Genomic DNA, 21,617 nt, shown 5'->3' on the forward strand with positions numbered 1-21,617 from the left:
GAAAAACCCTGCACATAGGGCAGCACCACGAACCATTGGTTGGTATATTGGTGGGGCGTTACTACAACGGTCTTTCGCTCTGTTGGAGAGAGATTTGCAGGTAGCACGCCTTAGGAAGACTCCCGTATCAGAAAGGAAGTCACCGACTGTGACTTTTTAAAGAGCGAGAGCTAGCTATTGAACAGCTAAGTTTTTATTGTCCCAAATAACTTGATTAACAAAGTCTCAGTATGATAAAACTGAAGATTCCTTTTGCGCCGACAACCCATCAAGAAACTTTTCATATAAAAACTTGGAAGATAGAAGATCAAGAATGCTGAAAGGCTTCATTGTTGGATACATACTTTGGAACACTAACATCTTTTCCGTTCAGGTTTGAAATTGCATCGAGATTATGACACATGCATGTAAATACATCTGCATCTTGCGCGTTGGAGGGTCGGTGCAGAGTGTGCGAGAGAAAACTGAAAATGCCGAATAATTGTGTATTTTTTAAAAATTCTCTCCTGTTGTCTTTTAAGTCGTTATTTTACACAGATCAACAAAATTGCATCTACAATCCCACTCCATTATTAATACTAGATGTGTGGAAGATAAAAATGGAGTCCGTCACTCTCCTTAAACTTCATGGTATTTCGGCCCCGGTAGTCATAAAATTGAAAATATAAAAACCCTATGAATATCACACGCTATATATATGTCTACAAAGTAAATGCTCATTCCTTAATCAATACTACAGCATAAAAAATTACACTAAATTCATCTCATATAAACATCGCCATTTTTTATTCGAATTTCAATGTATTGTTTGCCATAGTTCCGACTATTATTCAGGATGCGTAGGGACGTCCTGTCCATCAATTCTTGGTTGCCATAGACACACAAACGTCTGTCGTTGCGGCAAGTCCGCTCAATCACAAGAAATTCAAACTAAGGTTCCGCTTGTGGAGCCATTCCACAATAGCGACGCGCTTCGTCTCAGATGATTTCGCATGACGTCGTGTAGAACATAAATCCGGACACCATCTCTGATTTATCTCTCTGTCGGAATGTTTTTGAAGTTTTGTATTACAGATTGCTTTCGGGTGCACCAGCATATACATTGGGAAGCCTACTGTGCCTTCTGGGAACAGTTAGGTTGTCATTGGTTCGTGATCCGTCCTTAGTCTCTATGTTTCTGTGGTTGTCCATGTTGTTCATAGGTTTATTTTCCAACGAGAGGGGTCTGGAAAACACTTGGGTGGCGCCCATCGCTGGCATGTCCATCTGATCTCGGACACTGGTCAGTGACTAAAAAGAAGAAGAAATCCCTTTAACAGCAGTAAAAAATATCTTTCGGTACTTCATGGTACGCCTGCAAACCCTTTGCAAGGCGCAAGGGACGTTTTTCAGGGGTGTAATGAAAGGTCTCTCGTTTCCTCACAACAGGGCGAAAGAGTTACGTTTAAGGTCATGTTCGAGAGAATAATGATAATAATGACTGATTAGAATATGTTAAATAATGACTTCATTAAAATATTAAGCTTATTTACCTGAGGAGACCGTAAATCAAATCACATGGAATTAAGCCAAATTGAATCAAGTGTTGATTTTTGGGTGAAATTGGAAAACCGGAGTACTCCGAGTAAAGTAAAGAACTCACTTATTTGTTCGGGAACCAAACAAGGGCCACATTCCTGGAAGCCTTGTGTACGTCTATTACTATGAAAAGACACTTTTTTGGCTTCAGTAAACCAGTATGGCTGCGTTCACAGTGCTAAACAACGCTCGCATACCCTGCTAACTACTTTTCCTGAACAAGTCGGTCTTGAACTTACCCCAGACCGTTCGACCTCTTTCCTTAAATTGCTGCACCTTCTCTCAATCAGCAGAAACACAATGGATACCACAATCCCTCCAGCCAATACAATAAACACTCCAGCCATGTGATCCAACGAGATTCGATTGGTGGTAGGGCCGGCGGGATTCTTGGGATCAGGACAGACACTACGGTGTGTCCACCATTTTTCACGGAGTTTTTTCACCTCGCCTTTCTCCCGGAGCTATTAAACAAAAGGACAGAGCGATAGTCTCAGTATCAAGTACAAGCAATTCGTTTGCATAGGTACAAGAGCGCACACGAGAACGAACATTTATTTCACATTTAATTTGACCGCAGAGTAAATCCGTCGTAAGACTGCACAAACAGAATAGATTTCATAGCCAAAACAATAACTCGAAAAACTTTTCTTGAGTCACATATTCATATACTTTAAGGTGTGCTCTGTTTAAACAAATATGAAATATGACCATATTCAAAGTTGTGTTGACTCAAGACGTGAACGCCGACGATATTAAATTTCACACTCTCATCTTTGACAGTTCACGCATCATTTGCTTCTTAGACCATTTGCTTCCTACACAACTAATACACATTCTACAGTCGACACCAGCCGATGAAAATCCAAAGTGCTGACAACATGCTTTATAATACTTGAGTTTCCTTAAAGCAAATTGAACTAAAAAGAGACCGGCCAAGGCAGCCGATGATGAACGTCGGGAGTCGGGAGTAATATACCATGTGAGGGTTCTGCCACCGGCGGATCATGCAGATTGACTGGGTTGATCCATATCCCTAGCCCTCCCTAGCCCTAGCCCTAGCTAAAACAATAACCCTCAACCCTAGTCCAATCCTTCTTCACAATTGATTCCGTGCACGCATAAAAAAAGACCGGGACCGTGATTGGATAATTTGTAAAGGACCGTAACGATTGATTGCACGTATACAAAGAGTCGCAAAACGAGATTTGAAACCATTGCCGTGACCACACAAAAGGTTTCAATGAATCAAAACAGCGATCATACGAAGATTAATTTGACACCGAAGAAACTTTCGTTCATTTCGATGCGAGTGTTAAAGGTGATAAAATAACCGGTGGCAAGACATACAAGTAAGTTAAACAGTGGTCCGCGATAGTGGATCTACATGACATTTACCTTTAGAATTGCCACAGAAAAAGGGTTCGTTAGTTCGGAACGTCTCTGTAGTCCGATACCGTAACTTTTTGCCTCCAGCAAGTTTTTTAACATTATCGTGTTGCAGGGGCTTTTTTGATTGTAGTATTCAAGGTAAGGCTCGTCAGTTAAGTAGGCAAAGCCACCCTCCCTCACTTTAGCCACACCACCCTTTGTCGAATTTACAAACGTGTTCTCTCTCTTCATGGTGTTATACATCTTTTGATATATCTCAACGTCTGAACTCTTGAAGAACGTCGAAAGGGATCCGCCATTAAGGACACCATAGTTAATCTTGTTCTGGTTGGCTAGATCTTCTAATGAATTTATACTGCTTTTGGTGTTTTTGGCTGGAAATTAAATTATTGGATAAATATCAGTTAATTTGTCTATAATTCTCTCCCATTTAAATTGTAGGGCTTTCTGTTGATTCTGTCGCGTCCATCCCAATCGTCCTGGTCATTGTGGCATTCCAACTGGGCTCGCCACTCCAATCTAAAGCCTATTGTACCTGGTACCTCTCTATTTTACCTGGAAGGAATTTGATTTTCCGGATTAATGTACATGCAGTCCTGGGAAAGACCAGTAAGTGACTGCCTTTCGTCAATTTGGGTGCAAGTCGTCTTCAGAATCAAAAGACGACTTCCGCATAGATTGTTGAACGTCATTCACACCCGAAAAAAGTCCTTATCAGGAGCACACCCACCCGGACGATCGAACATCACCGAGGTCTGCCTTCCCCGAGTTAAAACAATTTTTTAGTTCACTATAGAGTGTTTTTTACGAAACATCACGGCAGCCATGTTGGTGTACCCAACTAATCCTCTGTTTTCTTTTGTTTCCGTGGAAAACAAGGTTCCTGATTACGTGAGAGAAATCGCTCTATTGTCATTGCAATAGTAAGTGTTATTCGGCCAGGATTACTAAACTTACAGCTACTATTTCTAAATCCCAACCAAAATAGAAAAGATGAAAACCTTATTCCCATATCGCTAACATCAAGATCATTACAACTAATAGTTCTGTTTACCCGTAAAATATGCAGCCAAATTTGCAGTGTAGGTTGAAATCAAAATCATTGTGAAAAACCAGAAAGCTCCAGCGAGAATTCTGCCAGATGCACACTTCGGCGTGTTATCAGCGCCTTGCTGGAGAATGGAGCCAGCTGCGAACCAGAGGCTGTTAAATAAGTTGAGTTCATCGCCATCACCTTCACCGGAAGTGGCTGCTGTCGCTCGGTAGCCATTGGGACTAAAATAGTCCAAGCAGTAAATAACTAGAGTGACACCTAACACCTGTCGACAAAGGAACAAAAATAGATATCGGAAAAACAAAGCTAAGGTATGACAGTTCAAAAAGTTGACGATAGAGGGAACGCTGTCCAAATTTTGAAGATCTCGTCATAAATTCTTTAACCCTTGTTTAATAGCTTTCGCACTAATTATGCGATGTCCTGCGTAGACTTAAGATGATGGAGTCTACTTGGATTAACTAACAGGTTCCTGTTTATGAAATGCCCCCCTTCTCTTGCAGCCGTATTAAATGTAGATCACTTGACCCTTCTTAGCGTTTTCTAACAAAGTCTGCAGAATTTTGACGCTCTGGGACCCTTGTATAAAAACACAAAAAGATATCAGGTCTGAAACGAATTAAAGTTAGTCGCCATTTGACAATCATGACCTACTGAAATTCTGTTTTCCCAAGATAAAACTAGAGCTGTTTTGAAGCCGGGCAAACTTACCACAGCTATGGTAGAAAGCCAAACCATTATTTCAAATGGCAACAAAAATGCAAACAGGTTTAATTCTTCTTCAGTAGGCTTTTGCATCAACAAACTAATCTTGAAATCCATGAAGGGTTTACTAAAATCCACCTTCAGTTCTCTGGTCGCAGTGATGGTGATTGCCCCTATGGCCACATGAGCTCTCTAAAGAAGATAAGGCACTCTGTTATTGATATGTTTTTATCAAGGAAGTGATGTTGAAAAGACATAGCGACTGAATCAGTGCTAATTGATTACATTGGGAACATTAGTGGGAACATATATAGCGCTGAAAACACTGTATGTAAACCATTCTGTTTTCCGTTTTCTTAGGTTAAGCAGTTTTGGTTCTTTGTGTAACATACACTATGTCAGATTAATAAAGTTTATTTCCGTGGAACACTACCTTAATTGAATACTTCTAAATCAGAATCCACTATACTAAGAGTTAAACTAGATAGCTATACCACAGAGGACAGACCACAACACCGGGAACTCCGTGCCATACTCTTCACAAATAGAGTGTGTTCTTTTTCATGTTCCACAGGGTTATGAACATTGAAGGGTTGTGAGACGGAATCTACGGTTTATCGTCGTCGAAAAGAATAGAGACTTTATATCCATTTGCATATGTCATTACAAATACAACACTTTCTCTTCAGTTATTTAATGGCCTTGAGTGTTGGTCTGACCGGAGTTTTGATCCTGCGACCTCCCGCACAATAGTATGAATCTCAGCTAATTAAGCCAACCACATCACGTTTCTCGAAGTGAAAATTTCAGGTTAGAATATCAATGGGCTGGGAAACACTCGGTTTAGGAAAGTTACTTCCAAACCGAGGTAGCTACAAGCTATGACTGATTGTTCACCTATAGTTGCCGTGAACTTTGTTCCCAAAAATATGTTTCAGCATTTTACCAGAAGAAAGAAAGAATTGGATGATTATCACTTTGACCTATGAATGGCCTTGGTATTAAGGTGATACCGGACTCACAAGAAAACAGAAAAAGATGATTTCAAAATAATGTAGAAAATTCATGTTCAAACCTTGTTGACGAGATCAGTTATCAAACTATTCATTTTCCCTTCATTGGAAATCTTAAGCTCGTATTCGAAGCCAGTAAGTTCCTGTATTTTCTCCAGCAGATCGATACTAAATCCTTCATATCCATGACCACGTACATTTCCCGTTTGGTTTTCTTTTTTCTGACAAAATGGTGAGTCCTGAAATGACCCCATCGCAAGAGAAATTCAGGAGCAAATAAAGTATAGTAACTAAGTCATCAGTGAGAGCATAAGTGGATGGATTAAGAGCAACAAATTAGACTTGTTCTTTAGCATGGATATATGTGACTCTTGAGTCCCTAAAGGCTGTATTTAAAAATGCCTGTGCTGTGCGTCTTGCACGTATTTAAACTATAAGTTTTGTGGCTCCAACCGATCGGCTCCTCAGTATCGCTCCGTCATACGTAGGTGTGTTTCGACAACGAAACTGAAATGCAATGATCCTATTCGAATTGGCGGAGATGACGGGGGGGTTGACATTCCTACAAATCGTGGCGTGTAAAGAGCCCCTGAAATAAAAGTCTTGTTCTGAAATCAAAACTACCACGGCCGTTTCGTAGTTTATAGTTGTAGTTCGTACATGCAAGGAAAAAAAGAGGTTGTCTTGGTTGTTGCTTCGTTGTTTAAAGCACTGGGAAATTTTACAGAATACTGAAGAGGTTTGAAAGACACTGGCCAACGACTCCTGCTTTTCGTTCGCTAAAATGCTTATTAGATGTCTTTGCATGGCCTCACTGCACCCATGTTAGAGGGGGAGGCCGGAGCTTGGAATTCTTGTGGGGATTGCACTTTATGTTTACGTCCATTTTGTGTGTAAACCAACAATGCATGTTGTAATAACTTAGTACTTGGGTTTTATCTCAAGAACTCAGTTAAGACTTCATCATTCGATCATCGTAGTTATTAACATTATTTGAGCAGTAACGAATGGAAAGCCTGCAAAATTCAGGCTTGATCAGGGTTAAACACATGACTTGTGTAACACCGGCACAGTGGTTTACCAGTTGAGGGATCAAGCTATCTGGGCGCTAATGATAATTGAGTTACTTTGAAATAAAACGTAGATGATGTGGAGTGACGAGAATGGCATGATATACAACGCACTTAGATTTGATTTGGATCCTCCCTCGTGTTATTCTACTTACCTCTATAGTAACGACCTTTATCTTGCGTCCTTCCAATTGTAGCGTTTCGTCTTTTTTCGTCTTTATTAGGCATTGTAACTCTTGCCAAAATTCTCCAGTCCAGTCAATAGCCCCGAGACTGTTCAACTGAACCGCTTTGTTTACATTGTCTCCTGACGTTGCATCCCAATGACCAACCTTGAAAAGGTCGAAAATTCATTTTGGCACAAAATATAGCGGATCATTGCCTCTTTAGCATAAGGCTAAAGTGCATTCTGTACTGAGCTATCTCTGAAAATTTATGAACCCTGTATTCCAAAAAAATGTCTGAGCAATGATGCCTTGAAAATTTGAGATTTTACAAAGAATATATTGGGATCATTGGCGCCTTTGCCACCCTAGAATTTACTAGTTGTTGATGGCTAATAACTCTCTTATTATCAGAGACTTTAAATTGGAGATTGACAAGTTCTTTTGAAGTGAATATCATGAGGATGCCTTCTGAGAGCAAACTCGTATGTTTCAATGAAACAAAATGTAAACAATTGCGTCTCATCAATATTTCCTTTTGTAAAATAATTAGGATATTAGGCGCACTCTCATTGGTCAATATCTGTGTTTAGATGGGAGCTTGTAAAAACGGCTGTGACATCACACAAATTTTGATTGGTTATGTATTGTCAGACGCGCGTTTTGGTTGGCTGACAGGAAATATGAGCGTGTATCAAGAAAATCTCTCAATCAAGAGGCAACTAAAAAAAACCGGCATTTTCCTTCATTTGTCGAATTATTTTTGAGAAATATTTTATAAAAGCAATAGAGGACTGCTTCTCGGGTTTGCAAAACTGTCTCGAATTCTCCCAACTCCCCTTGTGTTTAGATGAAGCTATGTAAACACGGAAAAAGTCTTCTATTGCTTAAATAGAACGAGCTAAGGGACATACGCTGAAAAAGCTCCCTTTACCAGTGAGGTTTCTCGAAAGTTAAACAGACTAGGACCTGATTTACCGAACGAATTTAATGCAGATAAGTTCAATTCAAATTGCGCAAGCATAAGAGCGCTTCTTTCACAGTGAAAACGAGGTTGACGTAAGCATAAGCACAGGCGCGAGGATCAAATTTTTCCTTTTGAATTCCTTGTGCTTGCGCATATGCTTGCGTTCGCTTGCCGCGTTGTGTGAAAACGAAACAGCATAAGCATAAAGAAACTTCCTACGTCTGGCCAATAAGAGCGCTCGTTCCAGATTCCCCGCGGCTGAGCATTTGCACAAATTGGCGCCTGGAGGCAGTGGTTGATTTTGATGCTAATGTCGACGTTCGTTTTCACTTGGCATAAGCTAATTATGCTTGCCCTCGACCTTGCGCTTGTGATTGCGTTGCTAGTGAAAATCAGGCTTTACTCTTTGCTGAGAATATTTGTGTTGTCTGCTTTCATTGGCCTGAACTGGAATATCTCTGTAGTTGGTTGCACGGCCTGCAAATCATTTAAGTGCCCGGTGAAGAGGAAGCTTGTTCCCATATTCAGAGACAAAAAATGTGAGGCTAGAAAAAGTGTTGTATTTAAATTCATAACAAGGCAGACGTATCCAGAAAGATAAAAGGACGACGATACTCGACCCACACACGTGCCAGGTCTAAAATTCTCTCTTTCCGCTAGCAAAAGGAATTTGTACTTGCACTGTAATGTTCTGCATACAGGTTAATAAATACATCTTACTGACCACCTGGACCACCTGTAAGGGGGCTATAAATGTGACTGGAATAAGCAAGCAGCTGTAGCTTTCATTATAATAAAGTTTCTATATAACGCGCGCTCTCATTGGTTTAAACAGCGTGCTTTATGAGAGTACAAAGCACAGAACAAACGAAAGCCCACGCCATCATTCGCAGAAATGGCAGATGAATTTCCGAATTTTACCTTGGGTATTATTGAAGCTGTCAGTTAAAGGCTTGCTCAGATATTCTGTCAAGTGCTTTGGATGGAAGACCTCAACCGTCGCCCGGTCCAGCAGTTCTTTCAAGCTCAGAAAGTCCTCACGCTGGAGTTCTTCATTTACAAAATTCCCAACAGGTTTTCAGATTCCAGCCGCAAGCAATGAAGAGTTTGTTTTCCAGTTGTCATGTCGGAAACGTGCAGGTTTTCATGGGCAACAATTCGGCCGGTTTTCACTGAACTTAATCATTTAGATCCTCTTTTTTGCTGTTTTTTACGGACTGAAACCGAACATTGAGGCACTTGTTTTTCCATAAATTCTAATTTTGTGTGATTTTCCAGTTGATTGATGTTTTGACAAGCCTTTGTTTCATTAACCAATCAAATAATCTTAAACATTCTTACAAGCGCGCTGATTGGTCCAAAGTAGCGTGCTTTATCAGAGTATAAAGCACTGTGCTGACGACATCTCAGTTCGCCACAAGCAGAGCGCGCTTTGAAAATAAAGTAGAATTTTTGAAGAAAATTACTTGTTTTTTATCATAAAACAAATAAAGAAGCCTTGACTGTGCTCTGTTCTGTTGTAAAGCACTTAGGAAGCGGCTAGAGCACTCAAGAAGTAGGGAGAAACACTCGCCTATCGGCTCGTGTTTCCCCCTACACTTCTTTCGTGCTCTAGCCGTTTCCTGCGTGCTTTACAACAGAACAGAGCACAGTCAAGGCTTCTTTATTTGTTAAATAAGGTCTTAGAAAACGGGGTTAGAAAAATGTCTCTTCTATCTTTTTGGACATCAAATAACAGCACAGTCGAGTCTAGCCGTCGAATGCGGCCCGCTTAACTGGTCAATCATGCATGGTGAGCGCAATTTCAGAGAGATAAAACTTACGTTTTTTAAAACGTGCTTCGTGTTTTCGTTTTCGTCCTCTTCCACTTGGATGTTTACAATGTCCAATCTCTCCACCTTTCTGCTTTTAGTGTTGTTATCAAAGCTCACCAGTCCAGTAAGTCCATTAAGCTTCACCTGATAAAAAAAAGGCACCTTTTTGTGGGAATTATCGTTTTCTTATCAATCTTGAACTTAAGTGCCTTTCGATTGAAAGGGATGGGGTTCTTGTTGTGAGTATGTTTCGTTTTTCTTGGAAAAGATACTTGATTTTCTAATTAATACAATACAATGATTTTCTCCCCCTAAATCAATCAGCAAGTGCTTTATAATTCGTGTATTAGTCATTTGTTTTAATTTACCTTTTCGTTTGTTCTAATTAAGTCGTTAAACTTTGGAATCCTATCGGTCCATACAGTACGGTCTTTTATAGCCTCTCAACCAAATCATTATCTACATCTAATGATGTTTTTGTCAATCTAATTTGGCGAAAACTAATAAACAAATGTATGATGGACATTTTGGTTACTGACTAGGGGGAAACTCAGCAGTGAGTTATTTCCCTTTTTGAACATAAATTGTCACTGAACTAATGGTGAAAAAGGAAATTTCTTGCCCTCTGATGCGAACTGCCATTATTTCTTTTTCACTCGAAATCAAGTTAAATGTTGTACATTTAAAGACATGAAAATAATATTACTTCATTTTTATTTTAATGAAAGCAACCACCGACAGCGATTCTGACATTTTTTCCCCTTTAAAGTTCGTACTTAAAAGAAAATTGACATAAACACAGAAGAACGACAAGAAATCATTTTCCTTCAGATTGACGTCGGACGGGTCCGTCATAAATCGAATTGCATTGACGGATTCGTAGAGTGGAGGGAGTTTCCTTCCGTCAAGAGACAAATAATTAAGGATAATAATGATAATGATAGTACTAGTAATGATAATAATATTATTGAGAAAAAAGAAGAAGAAGAAGAAGAAGAGAATATAATATTAATAATAACAAAAATATTTCTCCTAACACTAATCATGAGAATCATTGTGTTTAGTCCAAAGGTTATATTGCCCAACACAAATCAACTGTTATTTTTCTATAAGCGTTCAAGCACCCGAGAAAATGCTCTTTGGGCAGGACAAAGAACCATAAACTCATCCAATGCCGTCGAGTATGGGAATCGCACCTGGACCAGCCCTGCCCACTAAAGAAACTATTCAGTTTAAATTCTTCACTAATAATCATATAGTTTACCCTGTTAAGATTTTTCAGCATTTCTTTGCCACTCGCCAGACTACTTTTTCCTGTTTGGAAGCAAGGGCCGTTCTTGATGATCTTGTTCACGTCCTGTTTCAAAGCTTCCACAACAGCGTACAAAGTATCGTTGACCAGCGCGTAAATGATCTTTACAAAAACAATCGTTGGACGGTGAAGAGTAACATGACTTAATTTAAAAATTCATGCAATGAACTTTAATGAATTGTCAATTGATTCAGTAAACTCAAAAGAGACCCTGTCGAGCAGAACAGAGAAGTAACCAAGAGAAGCTGGGACTATCTCTTGTTGAGCGCTACTCTAAGTGCAAGAACAGAGAAAAGAGTACGTGTTTCTTGAAACGTTGACCATGTCGCACTTCTATTTCGACAGAAAGAGGGATCTTATGATAGGATGACGACGACGGCTACGAAAACGCCACAAAACAATTGACTTAATGAAGAAAAACAAAGGCTCTGCCCGCCCAGCACCTACGTTTTGCATTTTGGTACATTTCTTTGCCGTTCTCGTCCTAACAATGGACGTGAATTGACTAACTTTAAGGAATTGTGTACAGGACGTGGGGAAGCTGACGAAATATTTTTAATTTTCTTCCCCAACAACCACACCGTTCATGCCAATCTTGTGGCCGCAATGTTGATAAACACTTTCCATTCCGAACGACTTGGAGTTATCACGAAATTATTACAATAGCGGGAAATAATATTTGTAGACAACGTTCTCGTTGGCGTCGTCGTCATCCTTGCGTAAGGTCCCTAGAGCGGTTTTCAATTGACTGTCGAAAGTAATTAGCTAATTACTTTGGTTTTGCATTACTTCACTTAGTGATTGGTTCAAAGTTCTCGTACCACTTTTTCAACCAATCAGAAGTGCAACCAAAACCAATCGTGGCTCGCGTGTGCACATTTTCCCGCGCTTTGTGTCGGCTACGTGTAATTACTTCGAGTTTGATTCGTTTACTGGGTTGTCTCCGTCCTTTTTGATTGGCCAAAGTAATTACTTTGGTTTTGGTTTTACAACACTCATTTGCAAACCAATCTAATATCTATTAGAGTGTAACTTAAGGACGGTGCCTACTATTTCAAAGGTATTTTTGCGCGGTTTACTTAATATGCGGGAAAAGCAGATCTTAACAAGTGTTATGTTATTAAAATCCGAAAAGAAAATTGGGCGTAACAATCATTTTTCGAAGATAATTAATCAACAATATTTGCAACAAGCTTTAACATACAAAGCAATGTATGGCGTTTTTTTCCAAATTGAAGCTTAAAAATCTCTGAAAAATGCATGGTTACCCCCAGTTTTCTTTCTGGATACCAAGAGCACTTGCTAAGCTCTGCTTTCTCCGCATAGTTTTAAACCGCGCAATAATATCCCTGTATCAATAAGCACGACACAAAGGAAATCCGACTATCTCGAGATGCGCAGAATGTTTGCGCAATAACAATAGTAGGCACCGTCCTTAAAGTACCATATACATTCACAGGTAATTTTTCTCAGCGTTGGCCCTAGAGTGGGTCAACACAAGGCCAGACAAAACTTCTGACCAGATGGGCAATTGTCCCCACGAGTGAGCCACAAGGTATCCTTTCATACACCTTGAGCTTTTCAAACTTAGTAACCAAGAAAACTGTGCATTTGTGATGGAAAAAGCGAGACTGGCTCCCTTGCGTGAAATTTCAATACAAAGATTGGAACTGACGGCTGCTGTGATTTCCGTGAAGCTTTCAAAGATAGTTAAAGAAGAGCTGGACATGAAATTCACCGAGTCTACTATTGGACCTATTCAACGTCAGTTCTGAAGTGTATCAATAACGAATCGAAGAGATTCCATACGTCTGAATCTAATCCACAGTTGGAGCAAGGCCTCCTGAGAGTTTGTGGTCGGCTGGCAAATGCCCCAATTGCTTATGAAAGGAGGTTCCCTATTGTCCTCCCCAACAGGCATCATGTGACAGATCTCGTAATCACACAGTGTCACAACAGCTAAGGCATAAGGGCCAGGAGTTTGTTTTGTCGCCTTTGAGAGAGACGTTCTGGATAATTAAAGGAAGGTCAGCAGTAAGACGCGTGCTGAGGAAATGTTTGAAGTGTCAACGGAGAGATGCTGGTCCTGGGACGCAGTTTATGGCAAGTTTACCTAAGGATAGACCTCCGTTTACGTTTGTCGGTGTTGATTATTCTGGACTACTTGTTGTGAAGCAGGGCATATCCTAGGTGAAAAGGTATGGATGTATCTTCACTTGTTTGACCGTCGAAAGCCACACACATTGAAATTGCTCATTCCTTGGACTCCAAGGTGCCCTTCGGAGTTTTATCAGCATACGTCGTTGTCCAGAGCAAATAAGAAGTGACCGAGGCACAAATTTCACAGGTGCTGATAAAGAGCTGAGAACAGCCATAGAAGGGTGGAATCAACAGAAAATAAACAGATTCTGTGGATAAAAAGAAACAGAATGGGTCTTCAATTCTCCCTCTGCCCTCAATATGGGTGGCATATGGGAACGGATGATACGATCGGCCTGGCGAATTTTGAGAGCCATGGCAAAAGAACAGATAGTTTCAGATGACCTCTATCCCGTAAAAGTGACAGCCCACAACTACTTCATTTGAGGCCCTGTCCAAGTTTACCTCCAGCAAACAAGACAACAATTGTAGACGTGCCTGGCGACAGGCGCAATATCTGGCCAACCTGTTTTGGAGTAGGTGGACCCGTGAATATTTCCTTACCGTCCAAGAGAGAAAGAAACGGACACAGAAGAGAAGAAACTTGCAAGTTGGTGACCTGGTGTTTTTGATAGACGATTCCTTCCCAAAAGGGAAGTGTTGGAGGTCTTCGTGAGCCGTGACGGTTATGTGCACATTTAAAGTGATAACTAGGTCCACTGTAGCAACGCGTGCCAGGCGACAAAGGAGGAAGTAACAAAATGACAAAGTTGTGTTGGTTAGAGATGGAAAATGATCCAGGAATTTAGTTTGACTCTGTCATAGGAACATATTTCATTCACCTTTCACATGCAACCAGGAAAATTAAATTCAGGCAGTTGTTCATGAACAGTTACTTGTATGGGTTGTGTTGTTATTATGGTAGCCTGAGTAGCCCTTACTCTCAGGCGGAGACTGAATTGCTGAGGGCGCAGCGCAACGAGGTCAGACCGAAGGAGCCAACACGATTTCTTTCTCAAATGAAGGATTATCCTTCATTGTCAGTTTGCCTTAAATGACGTATTATCCTCCATTTTGATCACTCTGTCCTAGGACTTATGGTAGCAAATAAAAAGAAAAAGAGTAAAAGCAGCCCCTGGACAAGATTTGAACTGGGAGCACTAACTTTGAAGGAACTGTTTATATCCACTTAACCACTAAGATCAAATGATTAGAAAATGTGCCCATTATTCACCAAAACTAATTAGTATATATATAAAATCATTGCTGAATAATGGTCTGAAGCTTGATTTTAAAATGGTTAGCTTTCTCTTGAAGTTTGGTAACTGACATTTTTCACTGTGTAAGCTTGCTTCTTAGCGCGTGTTAATATATGTTTACAGCGGCACTTTTGCAAGAAAAAGTTATTGAAGTTAGTGATGTGGTAGTCTAGTGGTTAAGTGAGGGGATTATTAAGCACACGTTTTTAAGTTCGAGTCCTTCGAGTCCTACGAGTCCTGCGAGTCCTGCGGCTTTTAAAAGAAATATGTTCAAATCCCAGGACCCCGATCAAGTTTTCAGTGTCCAAAATGAACGATAATACTTCACTTGGAAGAAAGTGTCAATTAAGAATAATCCTTCAATTGAGGGAGAGACTTTGTTGAAGGAGCTGTGCAGCCAGCTAGGTGCTCAGCCCCTGAACAGGGCACCACAGCAAGTTGGAATAGGCTGGGAGTCGATTTTACTGAGGGAGGAAAACCAGAGAACCCGGAGAAAAAACCCTCGGAGTAAGATTGAGGTGGACAGAAACTCAGCCCACATACGACATCAGGATGCGATCCCGGGTTCGCAGTGGTGGGAGGCACGAGCGTTACCACCGGGCCATCCTTAAATGAGTGCTGTTGGACCCTCATTTCATTTCATTTCATTTCATTGTTAATTTCATTTCATTTTAGTTTGGGTCTCGTGGGTTCCTCTGGGATTTGCACGTGGTCCGCTCGCTGCGTTTTTGTTTTTTGTCTTTGTAATGTACAGCGACACCCTTTACAAATCCAATATTTTGTCTGTGTATGGAACTAACAAATAAGTTGTCGAAAGCTTCTTAGGTGAGGTGATCACTGAATGTCATTTTTATTATCAAAGGCCACTTTAAAATAATTAATACTGATGCCAGCTACCCAAGAGTATAGGGACCGTGTTGACGTTCGTTTAGCTCATGTTCTCCGTGTCGTCACTTTGCAACTCTGAAAATGACAAGGAATGTACCAAGGCGCGCCGATCGTGCGAGACGCGTTTTTAGCTTCTCTATTGTAACGTTAAGGTTGACGCCGTTGTCCCATTGGAGACCTCAGGCGATGAAAATGTTAGCTACGTCACAAAACAAATGGTTGAGTGGACAAAACTCATGGCTCTGCAAGCCGCGGACGTGTGTTTCACGCTTTGAAACACATGTGGAATAACCAGACTTGAGGTCAAGGAAGCTGAGGAAGTGACCAAACAACGATAGTTTTTCACCTTTCTCTCTCACGCTGTTGATGCCAATTTAACTCCAAGACAATTGGAACACATACATCCGAAAAAAAATTCAAAGTCGGAAAATCAGCTGAGTAATAAGGAATCATATTTTCGATTACGAGATCTAGTTCCCGGTCCCTATTAGCAAGCTAGACCTGGTTGTCCAAAACGAGGAGGCAGTGTGGCCTTGTGATTGGGACGCTTGCGTTGAGCTCTGGAGATCCCGGATTCAAGACCCATTCTGACCACTCGTTGAATTTACAAATAGGCAGCTGGTTCGCCTCCGGCCAGTTGGGATTCGTTGACTGTGCTTCATTGCCCCTGAAAGGCCCCTATGGGAAATGGTCAATTAAGTATGTATGTATGTATGTATGTATGTATGTATGTATGTATGTATGTATGTATGTATGTATGTATGTATGTATGTATGTATGTATGTGTGTATGTATAGGAAGCATCCCATCCGGTGCCCAGCCTGTCACGACTTATACCGCATTCACCCCAAAGTTTAAACACGTTTAAAAGCTGTTTAGTTAAACATGTCTTAAAATTGTTTTCTTGATACAAGTTACTACCTGACATAATGTAGACTCCAAATTCAACACAATGAAGACACACATTAGAACTTACACGAACCCTACGTAAATTTAAGTCTTTCAGTCTTCCGTTGCTCATTTTTTATTTTGTTAAACCTGGTTTAATTAAACGTGTTTAGTTGGTGTGAATCGGGTGTAAGAAAGGCAGACTACGAGGTTGGGCGGAGAAGATTACCTCTGAGGGTTTCTTTCTGTCTTGTCTCGACTTAAATTTCTTTACCATTTCAGGATGAGTAAGCTTCACTTGTAGACCTACGAGCCCTTTGAAGCATTTCTTTGATATATTTCCTTTTAAATCCTACAAAGAGATGGCAAAAACAAAACAAACATTAAAAACCGGTTTGGTTGTGGTAATAAGGATAGAAAGACTGAACTATGGCAATCATTACTTTCCACTAGAAAAAACCAAAGGTCCAAAAGAGCCTCAAGTGGCCGAATTGAGGGGTGAGGGTTAGCGTTAGGCCTAAGCTAACCTTAGGGTTAGGGTTATTCTGCATATATTACATCCTGCATAATTATGCCATTCTGTAGGTTATGCCTCATGCCATTTCGCAAACTCACTCCGCCTTTTGCCCTCAACGCATTAATTACTTTTACTCTTAAAAGCTCCCAAAAACTTTTCGGGCCTGAAAAGCAATTCTTGAAACTGAGATCTGTCAAGAGAGGATGAGAGGCCTCTTCCTATGATATTTTTGTTCTATCTAAATTTAGCCCGTGGTCATCCCGCTGATTGGTTAGTTGTGATTGATCATTGACGGCGCGATAGTGGGCACGAGACCATAATAACTTTCACAGCATGGCGCGAAGCTTAAAGGCGCAATTTCCCTCTTTCGCGCATGTCCAAGCTTTGGCGATAACAGTTGTAAATTTTACGGCTTCTTACTGAACCAGATGATATTCATTAATCACTGACAGTATTACAGCAAATAAACTGAATGAATAGGGCCCAAATTTGGTGGAAGATACTGCGGGTTTACACAGAAAATATCCATTTAATTTTGGCCTCAAATTTATTGTACGGGTCGAACATTTTATTATACGCACGAGTTATCTATTCGCATATTCGCATGCATTAGGATCATAACGCAAAGGAAACGGTTGCAAACGTATTTCTAATGAGTAATTACCCATCTATATGGCATTGTTTCCTTTTCCTGCATCAGTGCCTTCGATTATTTGAATAGCAATGGAATTAATTCGGCTGACGTTACAGTTTGCCCATGCACAGAGATGTGAAACTTTCCATTGTAAAATTTACTGAAAAAGAAACAATTATGGGGCACGGGAGTTTGTTCTCCCCTCGCATCCTCTCTTGGTTACCCGAGATTCGCTAGAAAAGCCTCGTGTCAGATTTGTGGCCATCAGGTAGATACCAAACTGTTCTCCGAAATATCGAGAAAAGTATATACATAAACGTTACCATATCTAATGCAAACCATCTGGACTTTTCGTTGATGGCTCCAAGAAGTACAGCCTGTAACAAAAAGGAAGTAAACCTTAATAAATCTTTTCATAAAATTGAATTTAATGTTGTTTTTAATGCTCAACGGGTTTTCGATCTGGTTTTTGCTTGCAACAAACCGTTTGATTTGCCGTGGGTTTAGCCATCAATAGGAGTGATGGTTCAGTATTTGGGTATATTCACCTCGGATGGAGATTAAAGCGAAGTATAAATAGTCAAATTCGCATGTCATGCAAAGATTTGAGAATTAGTGCAGGTAGAGGGGATATTTCCTAAAGAAACAGGCCGTCTCCATGAATAAAATACTTAAACCTGTTATTTCTGACGATCAACTTCGGAAAAAAATCTAACACCCTTTTTCGATTACCAGCCTACCTCGTAACAGATTTTTAAAAGCTTACATTATTTAAAAAAAATCGTTTACCTTGTCCAAAATTGTTGCCAAATTTTCTGGTTTACAAATGACCAGGACGTAGTTTGCTCCCATTTTGGGTAAGACCTCCATCGCCTCTTGAAACTTTCCTTTCTTGTTCATTTGCAGTTCAGGAATTGCATCGACTTCAAACTTTTCTAGTTGACGAGCCAACGAATATACTTTCATGCCTATCCTGGCGTATTCATCTAAAAGTGATCACATAGTTTGAAGCCATCAAATTTTTCAGGAATGGAAAATTTAACACGGTATGACTACGGCCTTGCCAAAGTTTTTCTGAATTTTGAAAAGTTATCAATTTTTTTACAAATTTTGTGCAATTACCCAGTAAATAATAGGGCACGAGGTTCCCAACAAGATTGACCACCCGGCCCATCCACATTGAAGACAAAGAGAAATCTGAGGGTGACAAACGATTTTCGCATGCAGCCTGGACTATGTCATGACTTTTGACACGTGCACGACTAGACAGAGTTGTCTTAGTCTGACTTTCCACTAAACACGATTGGTTGTGAGGTCGTGGCGTAAGTTAGTCGCATGCGAAAGTCGAAAGCAAGAGTCTGACGTGCTAAATCTTCCTTAACGATAGTAATAGTACAAACAGCATGTGTTAATGCGCCTTTCAAGAGAGTCAAGAACAGAGACCGACAAATCGGATTCAAATCTACCAATTACAACGCTGGATGTGATGTACTTGTAGAAAATGCCCCCAATCTCTGAGCTCATCACCAGGACCCCACAACTTTCATTTTTCTCCTTGGTGTGAGCTTATTCGACTTTATCCGCTTTGTTATGCGCTTTACCCCATTTCAACCCAAAAACATTAACACTACCGGCAAACGGCGCCGCTTTAAAGAACGTTATTTTCATTTGTTATTCACGAGGTATCCAGCTAAGAAAGCAACCGTAACTTACTCTCTTCATATTATCTTAGAACTGAAAGGAGACTGCTCTTTACAGGATCAAAAGTTGATACATTCCTTCGGAATGAAACAGTTTTGATGAAGGTATTAAGGGTTTCTCTGTGAACGCTGATTAGAGAGTGATTACCTTTTGCAGACGCAACCATTACATGCTATCATCTGATCACCTACCTTCAGCCACAATAGCCACTTGCTCCTTTGGGGTCCTGTCTGAACCAATAGAGAACTCTATGACGTCAACAATGGCACGTGCGTACGTGTCGAAGGAAGGAAGCCCGGAGTATACAAATTCATGTGGTGAGTCCCACGAAATAGCTTTGAATGTCAACAAAGGGATATTTAAGACTTCGGTAAGTGCAAAGGAGTGGTGATCACCGAACGACAAATCAAAGATTACTACTGCGCAAGACATTTTTTCCAAGTTCTCTGGGGAAGAAAACAAATGATCAGCGATTAAAAATACTCTTTGATCTCTGACTAACTGCAAAACCTAGGTATCTTTTCTAACAACTTACTTTATCCTTTTTTCGGGTTCAGTATAAATAACTAGTCATAACTTTGTACAATTAGCTCGCCGACTGACCGATCCGCCGAACGGCTGGCATACAGAATAAACAGACAGAAAAAATAATTAACTCACTGCTCACTGAATAAATAAATAAACGGGTGAGTGAGTAGGTAAGAGAGTGAGTGAGTGAGTGAGTTAGTGAGTGAAATATATAGATTTAGCCAAGCCTAAAAGTGGAGCTCCCTGGTTATTTACTTTATTTATTCTTACTACCTGTAGGGTTAGTAAAAATAAAAGGTTTCCAATTGTCCCCGTGTTGATGTTTCGGTTGCTGCTTTAATAATTCAATCATTTTCTTTGCTTTCTTCTAAAGAAAAATTCATTGCATAACTAGTGAATTCCACAGTAAATTTTACGCTAAAAACCGATATCGCATGAATCACGAAGCAATGAATACGATATCGGTTCTTTGAGTGAAATTTACTTTGGAATTCACTAGTTTTCCAATGAATTTTTCTTGAACCGCATGAGTTTTAAAAGAAAACAAGCACACCCTCAGCGAGCGAATGGAAAAGGAAAAAAGCCATTTCAGAGTCAACTGTCAATAGCCAGCGAATAGGAATCACGCTAAAAGTAGAAACCATAAAAAAATTTTGTCAGTTCAGGGTCAAAGAAGAGTTTTACTGATGTACTTTATTCCACTTTATATCTAAAAATGAGATCATTCACATTTTAATGTATTTCATTGAAAAAAGCCAGGTTGGCTTGGAACAAGAATCGGCAAAATATGGCAATGCAAGAAAGGATGAACTTCACACAAGATCCGCTCGAACACTTAAATAATGTTTAGCTGTTTTAAACAAACTTCTGAAAACACACTTAACTGATTAGAGTGTAATGTGAAGTGGTAGTTTTCTATCCCATATGAACCATGTGAGCGTTAGCGGAAATGGGCCTACATAAGGACAGAGAAAAACTTTGACCAGGGTGGGAATTGAACCCACGAGCTTCGGGTTAGATCACCGCTGCTCTACCGACTGAGCTACAAGGTCGGCTACAAGGTCAGACAGCATCCTTCCTTGCATTTATACATGTTCATAGCCGTGACTTTAACATTTTCAGTTCCCACGCTCTGCTCCCGTCTGACCTTGAAGCTCAGTCGGTAGAGCAGCGGTGATTTAACCCAAAGGTCTTGGGTTCAATTCCCACCCTGGTCAGAGTTTTTCTCTGTCCTTGTGTGGGCCCATTTCCATTAGTAGAGCTAACGCTCACATGGTTCATATGGGATACAAAACTAGCACTTCACATTACACTCTAATCAGTTAAGTCTGTTCAAATGTAAGTGCTACACGGCCAAGGTTTGCAAAATTGTAATCCTTCCTTGTTCTTGTACATGTTCATTGCCGTGACTTTAACATCTTCAGTTCAAACGATCTGCTCCCGTCTGACCTTGTAGCTCAGTCGGTAGAGCAGCGGTGATTTAACCCAAAGGTCTTGGGTTCAATTCCCACCCTGGTCAGAGTTTTCCTAGGTCCTTATGTGGGCCATTTCCATTAGTAGGGTAATGCTCACACGGTCCATATGGGGTAGAAAAGTATCACTTTACATTACACTCTAATCAGTTAAGTCTGTTCAACTATAAGTGCTACACGGCCAACGTTACAGTCTGTGCATATATGATGAGGTGTGGACGTGCGTTTGGTCTCTCCGTGTTATTCTCTCTTTTTATCCTTACTGCTCGGTCACTTGACACTAGTGAGCTATTTGATGTGGTTAGCTAGCACCTGCCAACAGCGCACAGTTATGCTGATGATACCGGTATCTATCTGGCTTTCAATCCAATCGATGATTCTGATCAAGACACCGCCATTGCAGCAATGGAAGCGTGCCTCTGTGACATCCGCAACTGGATGATCAATGATATACTCATGAGCAATGAGTCCAAGACTGAGTTTATGCTCATTGGGACGAAGGCGCAGCGACAGAAAACTAAA

General features: G+C 40.4%; 1 protein-coding gene across 1 annotated transcript in view; it reads right to left on the reverse strand.

The window, feature by feature from the left end:
- Positions 1 to 764: 764 nt before the first annotated feature.
- LOC138045897 (glutamate receptor 3-like) overlaps positions 765 to 21,617 on the reverse strand; it is a 25,898-nt gene continuing 5,045 nt past the window's right edge. Inside the window, exons 3-15 of the mRNA XM_068892530.1 lie at positions 19,287 to 19,541; positions 18,184 to 18,380; positions 17,718 to 17,771; positions 16,473 to 16,595; positions 11,022 to 11,171; positions 9,767 to 9,901; positions 6,968 to 7,144; positions 5,805 to 5,981; positions 4,736 to 4,921; positions 4,025 to 4,289; positions 2,977 to 3,344; positions 1,818 to 2,042; positions 765 to 1,290 (exon numbers count right to left, since the gene is read on the reverse strand). Of these exons, the coding sequence (XP_068748631.1) occupies positions 1,069 to 1,290; positions 1,818 to 2,042; positions 2,977 to 3,344; positions 4,025 to 4,289; positions 4,736 to 4,921; positions 5,805 to 5,981; positions 6,968 to 7,144; positions 9,767 to 9,901; positions 11,022 to 11,171; positions 16,473 to 16,595; positions 17,718 to 17,771; positions 18,184 to 18,380; positions 19,287 to 19,541 (2,534 nt within the window). The 3' untranslated portion in view covers positions 765 to 1,068. The remainder of the gene's footprint in view (positions 1,291 to 1,817; positions 2,043 to 2,976; positions 3,345 to 4,024; positions 4,290 to 4,735; positions 4,922 to 5,804; positions 5,982 to 6,967; positions 7,145 to 9,766; positions 9,902 to 11,021; positions 11,172 to 16,472; positions 16,596 to 17,717; positions 17,772 to 18,183; positions 18,381 to 19,286; positions 19,542 to 21,617) is intronic.

The sequence above is a fragment of the Montipora capricornis genome, chromosome 4 (genome assembly GCF_036669925.1).
Source record: "Montipora capricornis isolate CH-2021 chromosome 4, ASM3666992v2, whole genome shotgun sequence".
Taxonomy (NCBI): domain Eukaryota; kingdom Metazoa; phylum Cnidaria; class Anthozoa; order Scleractinia; family Acroporidae; genus Montipora; species Montipora capricornis.